The sequence below is a fragment of the Erythranthe guttata genome, chromosome 1 (assembly GCF_056151865.1).
Source record: "Erythranthe guttata isolate IM_541 chromosome 1, IM_541, whole genome shotgun sequence".
Taxonomy (NCBI): Eukaryota; Viridiplantae; Streptophyta; class Magnoliopsida; order Lamiales; family Phrymaceae; genus Erythranthe; species Erythranthe guttata.
Window position 1 is genome coordinate 5,686,830 of NC_142533.1, and position 8,722 is coordinate 5,695,551.

Genomic DNA, 8,722 nt, shown 5'->3' on the forward strand with positions numbered 1-8,722 from the left:
ATGATTTTGATCTTTAATTATGCACCAAATTCTTTAGGAATGTATAAACGAAAAATAGGCCAATAATTTTTCAACATCATTCTTAAAAATCACAAAACCACAAGTGGCATAAGAGAACTACAATTACAAGGAAAATAATCGTCACAAACGTAACATAACAACTAAGCGAACTCGAAGCAAAAAAAAAAAAAAAAAAACATCAAACACGAGGACTAAAATATTGAAAAATCACCAAGACTTAAATACAAGAAAACCCTAATTAAGCACAGATAAAATCCTTGGGAAGTTCCTTCCCACAAGTGTTGATTAGAAGACTCAACGCAATAGGAATATTGATATTGATGCCAAGAATATTCGCTTTCAACGCAGTGCAAAGGCAAATAGCTGCTTCAAGATCCAACAATCCACCCAATATAGAGCAACAAGGAATATCCGGTGGGTTCCCGATTATTGTACCGATACTCCCGTTGAGTATCTTAGTGCATATGCCGAGTTTTAGGGCATCTCTAGGGCAACTTCCCTTAACCGGAGTAGGGTTAGGGTTTGGGTAGGGTTTCGGCATGGAGGGTGGGTCCTTGCAACCACTTACGAGAACGAAAAATACGAGGTTAACGAGAAGGAAAAGAATGGCCGATGAGGATTTTCGGGAATCCATTTTGATCGAAAGATTAGTTTCCACTAATGTGAACTTAAGTATTTGGATTAGTGTAATGTGAATTGGTGATTAGTGGTCTAGGGTATGTGTGTTTTTTTATAGGGTGAAGGTATTGAGAAATGTTGGATAATAAGCCAGCAAACATGTGAAGCAAGGCTGGATTTGAAGTATGTTTTTTTTTTTATTGTTAATTTGGATTGAATCTCAAGAGTTATCGACCAATAGGAACAAAGCAATCCCGTGACTGTTATTGGTTGTTGTAAAAAAAATGGATTTTTGTATACTTAATTATTATTAATTGAGTAAATTACAACCACCTCCCTAAGGTATGGTTAAATTACAAAAATCCCCCTCTTGTTTAGGTAATTACAACCACCCCTCAACTATAAAATTTAGTGGAATCTTCTAGATTGTATGGAATATTATCACTTTGTACCCGTTTTATCCCATTCGAACTCCACATTTTGAAGCAAGATGATCATAATATGTATTTTTTGTCTTGTATATAACAGATTGTAATGCATCAGAAACTGTATTTTTACACAAAAATGAGTACAAGCTAGAGCATATTCCACGAAATCCAGATGATAGAATTTGACACCATAAGGGTGGAGGTGTAAGAAAAAAATCATAGTTAAGGGTAGATGTAATTATCCAAACAAGAGGGGTTTTTTCGTAAATTAACCATACCTCATGAGGTTGGTTGTAATTTACCCTTATTAATTACTAATCCTTCCATTTTCATTTCGTTCAAACAAAAAAGTTGAACCTTTGGACGATTTGCACTCTAATTTGTAATCAAAAATATTATTCCAAAATAGAAAGTATTCGAAAATGAAATCGGCGGAATTTGAAAATTGCATTCAAATGTCATATGCACGCGTGTACCACCATTGCGTATTGTGATTAAGAAAATGATGATTTAACTTTAAAAAATCAAATGTTCGAAGGAGATTAGTAAACAAATGAAAAACTTATTTCATGCATCTTTCTAAAAAAATTATAAAAAAACAAATCTAATTTTTCATAATCATAATCTTGGCATATTTAAAGAGAACTCCCATCTTGAAATTACCTTTCAAGGTCCTGTAAGAAAACTTCAGTCTCGTGCATCGTTATGTTTTTGTAAAACATTGTTAACATCGAATTTTTGGAATTAAATTACAAACTAAAAAAAAAAATTTGGTTATATATTTGGTTAAATTTGGGGTCAATGTGTAATATTAAAGAAGTTAGATTATAATGGATGAAATTGATAAAAATTATATTATGGAGTGTATTTTAAACTAAAGACATGGGGATGAATTTATATGAAAGACTGTTTTTTTTTTGTGAACCAATGTTCATTTAAGTCCCTTGTCATGTCCATTTTTGCCATTTGCCCAATGATTTTTTGCTCTTTATCAAAGTCCATGGACTTTACAAGTATATTAAGTAGATTAACCAAAAAATAATAAATTCTTATTTTTTGTGGTAGCTATTTGGGCCCAAATATATTAAGTTGCAAGTGTTCAAGTTCATTGGCCGAGATATCAATTCAGAAAACCCTAAATCGAGTGTGTAAAAGAAGGTTTCAAACACTTACGAGCAATAAATACATACATCAAGCAAGGCATAAATCAAGAAACACATCCATCAATCACTTGAATCAATCACGTCTCAAGCTCACGCCACGACAAAGTACTGCAACCGTGGAGGTTCTACATCTCCATCAGAAGGCACCAAACCCACAAGACTTAAAAATCCCCAAATCGATTTCAAGAAATTCAAATATTTTCCCGCAAATATCGGAGCACGTCTTCAATGTAAGAACGAGCTTCGCCCCTTGAAATTAAATGGAGGAGAAGAATTAGGAGTTTACGCAGAGAACATAACCCATTTTATTTGAATAATAATATATTTATCTATCCTATCTTTCTTGTCTTTTAATTCGATTCTGCAAACATTAAATTTGTGACGAACAAGCATCATCATATTTTTATTTTTATTTTAGTTCACACATGCTTCTATGGGAAAGCCGAGAGGTCATAAGCAAAGGGGGCCATCGCCCCTCTTTTCTTTTTCCTTTTTTTTTTTAATATATAAATATGTTTTTATGTCCAACTTTTTAAGTTATAAAAGTTAATGATATTATGTAAAAATGAGTTTGGCCCATATTTTTTGTTCTTGTAACATACTCTTATAAAAAAACAATTATTATTTTTCGCAATTATCGTATAAGATAATCTGATTAAAAGTTATATATTAATTTAATTAAAAATTATAAATATTTTTATTTTGGCAATTTAATTCTATAAAAGATCCTAGAGTACCCAAATGCTTACAACTTTATATATATATATATATATATATATATATATTGGGCAAGTCTGCATTTTTTCGACCTAACGACCAATGTCAAAAGGTTTCGCACTTGGGTAAATTTTCAAAAACCGCAGAGTCGCATTATAGAATATGATAGAAGCATTCATCGTCACATTATTTCGGAAAGATATCATGGATCCGTAGCTTAAGGCACATGATAGCCATTCGATTTTGAGTTCGTCGAACCGAACCTACACATATTTTAACATTTAGTACTATCCAAATAAATAATAAGACATATAATAATTACATGTTAATTAAGCGAATAAATTGTTTCAAGAATCACATGATTAAGCAAATCAAGATTGATCCCATATACTGTGAATTAATGAAAACAAAAAAACATTGGGAAGGGTATACGACAACGTTTGATGCATGATACAATGGGCAAGTGGATATTATAATAGTATTATATAACTTTTTTTTTTTGGGTCACGTGGGCTCCTTCGACCCTACACCCGATAATATACATCGATTGGTCTTCTGCTGACACGTATATTTTTTTGTATTTTTTTAAAATCCCTACAGATAATTAACGCAAATGGAGGAATTTATAATAAATAATTAAATATATATAACACGCGTCAGCAGAAGATCCACTCGGTGTTTATCACCGGTGTAGGGTCGAAAGAACCCATCCCGTGACACTTCCTTCCAGGAAATAAGCTTGCAAGTTGCAACTGAAAAATGCCAATCTTGGAGGAATTCCAATTATCAACTAATTAAGGTTTTAACTCATCCATGTACGTTAAAATTCAATAAAATATTTGATTTCTTTATTAATTTAAGGCTTCATAAAATATGGATTACCACCTAATCCGAATGAATATTCATTCTTTAGTTTTGGATACCTTTAACTACCACATCTGGTGATGGATATCACAGAAGACAATTTTTAGAGGTTTAATTTTAAAGCATTTTGTGGTAACTGGTATGTTAATTTGACCATTGCAGTGTCGTCAATATCGCGATACGATATGATTTCTAAGGAAACAATACAACTTGCGATATGATATGATAACTGCGACATTTGTTTTGGGGGTGATTTGTCTATTTTCAGCACAATCAAGGGTGATTTGTGCGATTTGTAGCATATTTTGGGGCGATTGATATGATTTTCAGCATATATTGGGGCGATTTGTACGATTTTCAGTATATATGTGGTGATTTGTGCAATTTTCTGCACATTGGCGACGATAAGTGCGATTTTAACACATTTTAAGCCCGAAAAAAATGATTCAGATAAATTTTACTGTTCTTCCAATCAAAACTAACAAATTTGATCAGCATCACATAAATCAAAAGCAATTTATATCAGCAAAGGTAATAATACTGGCACTAGCTTTTTAAAAACTATGGCTTTTGTCCGAATTAATAATTTAATGTTGAAACTTGAATTTAAATCTATTTCAAATGAATGGTTTGACTTTAAAATGTTAATTTTTAAATGTATTATTATTATTATTATTATTATTATTATTATTATTATTATTATTATTATTATTATTATTATTATTATTATTATTATTATTATTATTATTATGTACTATTTTAATAGTTAATTAAATATCTTACGATACGATACCATAAATAATACGGTACAATATATAGAGGAAAATGATACGCAATATTTTTCTATATGATAACCATGGACCGTAGTACTAGCTACTTTTTGTGATATCACACATGAGTTTGAAGTGAGCATATTAAAATTATGGTTGAATCATACCTAAATTCCGGAATAACTGAATAATTAAATCATACGTATATTCTGAGCTGTATCAAGTAAGATGTCCATCTCAAACTCAAATGCATCCAAATATTGACACGTATATACTTTTTTGTATGTTCTAAGCTCAATTAAGTAAGAGGGTGTTTGGCTAAGCTTATTTTAAACAACTGATAAGCTCTTACGTCTGATAAGATGTTTTTAGAGCTGATAAGCTGTTACATCTTATTTTTAAGATTTATTTTTAGAGTGTTTGGATAATGAGCTTATTTCGTATTTTTACTCATTAAAAGATCTTAAATAAAAAGGTGGGGTAGAGGTACTTTTTTAAAAAGACCTTATTTGCTCTCCAACAGCTTATTTTAAAAAAAATAAGATCTTTTTTTAAAAAAATTACCAAACACTTTGGAAGAGCTTATAAGCTCTAAAACATCTTATAAGCTCATTTTAACATCTTATAAGCTTAGCCAAACACCCTCTAAAGCTAAAAGACATGCTACACGGACTTGGTTTACAACATTATTGTTTACAATAATTAACGTTAATTATATGATTATATATGCATCTCCTCTAAAAAAATATTAATGTAATGAATATGCTTCAGCTGACCATTCATGCACCATATGCATGCACTCTATATAAACCCTAATTCCCTCCCACAATAAGTACTCTTCATTTATTTTCCTACTATTTAATTAGCTACTCAAAGTAATAAGAGAAAAAAATGGCCAACAAGAACAACATTGCACTATTCCTCTTGCTCAATATTTTATTATTTTACTCGGCTAGCGCGTGGACCCCACCTAGCCCGAAACCATACAACTATGCATGCCCGAAAGATACACTAAAACTCGGCGTTTGTGCCGAATTGCTCAACGGTCTTCTCAACGTCACCGTTGGGACGCCTCCAAAGACTCCGTGCTGCAGCCTCATCGAAGGACTGGTCGATCTCGAGGCTGCGGTTTGCCTTTGCACGGCCATCAAAGCGAATGTTTTGGGCATCAATATTGATGTGCCTATCTCCCTTACTTTGCTCCTCAACGTTTGCACCAAGAGTGTCCCGAAAGACTTCGTTTGTGCTTAAGCTGTTAACGATCGGTTTAATTTTCTTGATTTGAATCTCGTCTTTTAGTTTGTTTGAGCTATTATTTGTTGCTAGTGGTGTGTTTCAAATTACTTCAAGGGGGTTATGTGGTGATTTTAATGGTGTAATTGTGGGGTGTTTTTTTTTTTCTTTTTTTTTTTCTTCTTCCCTTTATAAGTTGTGATAATGGTGTGAGAGACTTGACATTTCAAATTAATTTCATTTATGTGTGGAATGTTGTAAACTGGTCAGATGAAAGAAATGTGGATCATTTTATTTTGTTTGCTTTGAAATTAGATTCGTTTGTCCTTAATTTTTTTTCTCTTTTTATTATTATTGTTTTTATTTATTTATTTAAACTGTATTGTTAAAGTAAAGTTGGTTGTGATTTCCCACCTTATGAGTATATCTTAATTTATAGAGTAATTTGACAAATTCCCCTCATTAGATTGTTGCAGTTACAAGGAGTCCAAAAAATATTCGTATTTTTAAGTTTAAGAATTATAAAAATATATTTTTATTAGAATGCATATTGCATATAAACTTTGTAAATTTTATAATATTTCGCAAAATCGTGTGTCTTTACTCTTTCTTCTTGGCAAGATTTTTTAAATATAATAATAGCTGCGAGTTTTATAGTATATATATATATATATATATATATATATATATATATATATATATATATATATATATATATATATATATATATATATATATATATATATATATATATATATATATATGATGCTAAAAATAGATCACCTTAAGTAGTTGAGATCGAGGGAGCTGTGAGAGCAAAGTGGATCACTGCTCACGTGCTAGATGGCCCTGAGATACCTGCGAACAAAGGACACGTGAACTAGGTCGGGGGTTGATCCGGCGGAAACCCCTCCGACGCTCAAGTCAGACGTGCGAGTGGTCGGTAATTGTAGAGAGAATTCGAATAGAAGAATTGATTGAAATATAATAGCGTACCTTAATCAAATGAACTTAAGTTATATTTATACTTTATTGATTGGACCGAGATCAATTTATCGGGCCCAACCTTATTTGGATGTGATTGGACTTCCGTAAAAATAGCTATTAAATTGGGCATGTGGCCCAGTAAATATGGGTCTATTGGGCTGGGCCAATAGGCATATATATATATATATATATATATATATATATATATATATATATATATATATATATATATATATATGATGATGCTAAAATATAGCTCACCTAGGGTAGTGTAGAAAATGAGCTGGGAGAGCAAAGCAGATCAGTAGTTTGACAACTTGATGATCCTGAGGTACCTGCGATCATAGAACACGTGAGCTAAGCCGGGGGTTGATCCGGCGGAAACCCCTCCGACGCTCAAGTCAGACGTGCTGATCATAGAAATAGTCCAGAGAATACGTATTGTAGTATTGCTCAGTTAATAGGACGTACCTTAATAAAATGAGGAAAACCTCTATTTATATGTCGTTTATTAAGTTGGGTTTGCTTTGTTGGGCCCAAGCCTTACTTGAAGGTGTTTGGGCCTCGGTGATATTAGTCTTCGATATTGGACTCGTAGCCCAGTAGGTAAAGAAATTGTAGGCCCATTGGGTTGGCCCAATTAGGCATATCATTAAGCCCCCCACTCTCGAGTCGATGTGGGGGCCATGTTGTGAAAGGTCTCAAATCGTGTCGAGAGTAAAAATTGGAGAAGTCGATCATTGGCGTATGGCCTAATGGTATGCGAAAACGCGTTGGAGCGTGTGTCGGAGGGGTGTGAATGCGCGTTGGCGCATAGCGCGACAAAGTTGCCGCAATATAAATTAATCGAGTCGTCGGTTTTGTCCCGCGACGATGTAGTAGCGATTTATCTCCTCGTGGGAGCTATCTTGTCGCGGGGTAATAGTGTTGATCGAGTTATCTCCTCGTGGGAGTTGTCTCGCGATAATGTAGTAGCACGGATCAAGTAATCTCCTCGTGGGAGTTGTCTCTGGGGTAATCGAGTTGATCGAGTTACGTCTTCGTGGAAGTTGTCTCACGATAATGTAGTAGCACGGAGCTAGTATTCTCCTCGTGGGAGTTGTTATTTTTCGACATTTTCAATGTTTTGACGCGTTGCTTGTATGTGTTTACATATAGATTTCTGCGTGATGTACTTGAGGAGGGGATCAGGCTCTCAAGATTTTTTTTATATGGGGGTCGTGCCCCTTGTTAGACCTCGTGGGTCTTAAGTGTGTTTGGACCGTGGCCACGTTTTAATGAATGACCCATCGAAAACAAGTAGATAAATTTGAGTAATCAAGCTGGCCAGGCTATATAGATTCTCATAATATCTCTAAGTGCTTCTAGGATTGTAATCGTGCTAACTTGAGCTTGCGATTATATGGTGAATTTCGGGCGAGTTGTCTCCTCATGGGAGTTGTCTTGAGCGAAGTTGTAGGAGCATTGGATGATGCGCGATTTAGGCGCGTGTGGATTGAGGTTGCTCTGAGCGAGTTGTCTCCTCGTGGGAGTTGTTTCGCAGCGAGTCTTATTATCGAGCGAGGTGGTTGCACGTGGGAGTTGCCTTGCAACGGATTTGTAATATCGAGCGAGTTAGCTCCTCGTGGGAGTTGTCCCGCTGCGGGTTGGGATACCGAGCGAGTTGTCTCCTCGTGGGAGTTATCTCGCTGTAGGTTGTAGTACCGAGCGAGTTGGCTCCTCGTGGGAGTAATCTCGCTGCGGATCATAGGATGGAGCGAGTGGTCTCCTCGTAGGAGTTATCTCGCTGTGGGTTCGTAGGACCGAGCGAGTTGGCTCATCGTGGGAGTTTCCTCGCTGCGGGTCGTAGGATGGAGCGAGTGGTCTCCTCGTAGGAGTTATCTCGCTGTGGGTTCGTAGGACCGAGCGAGTTGGCTCCTCG

At 34.7% G+C, this 8,722-nt stretch overlaps 2 protein-coding genes across 2 annotated transcripts; one reads left to right on the forward strand and one right to left on the reverse strand.

Annotated features, from left to right (window-relative positions):
- Positions 1–63: 63 nt before the first annotated feature.
- On the reverse strand, positions 64–749 carry LOC105965894 (14 kDa proline-rich protein DC2.15). The gene has a single exon (XM_012990438.2). The coding sequence runs from the start codon at positions 653–655 to the stop codon at positions 260–262; it is 396 nt and encodes a 131-aa protein (XP_012845892.2). The 5' UTR covers positions 656–749; the 3' UTR covers positions 64–259.
- A 4,657-nt stretch (positions 750–5,406) lies between these two features.
- Positions 5,407–6,013, forward strand: LOC105965883 (putative lipid-binding protein AIR1). Its single transcript, XM_012990428.2, has one exon. The coding sequence runs from the start codon at positions 5,473–5,475 to the stop codon at positions 5,830–5,832; it is 360 nt and encodes a 119-aa protein (XP_012845882.2). The 5' UTR covers positions 5,407–5,472; the 3' UTR covers positions 5,833–6,013.
- Positions 6,014–8,722: the final 2,709 nt, after the last annotated feature.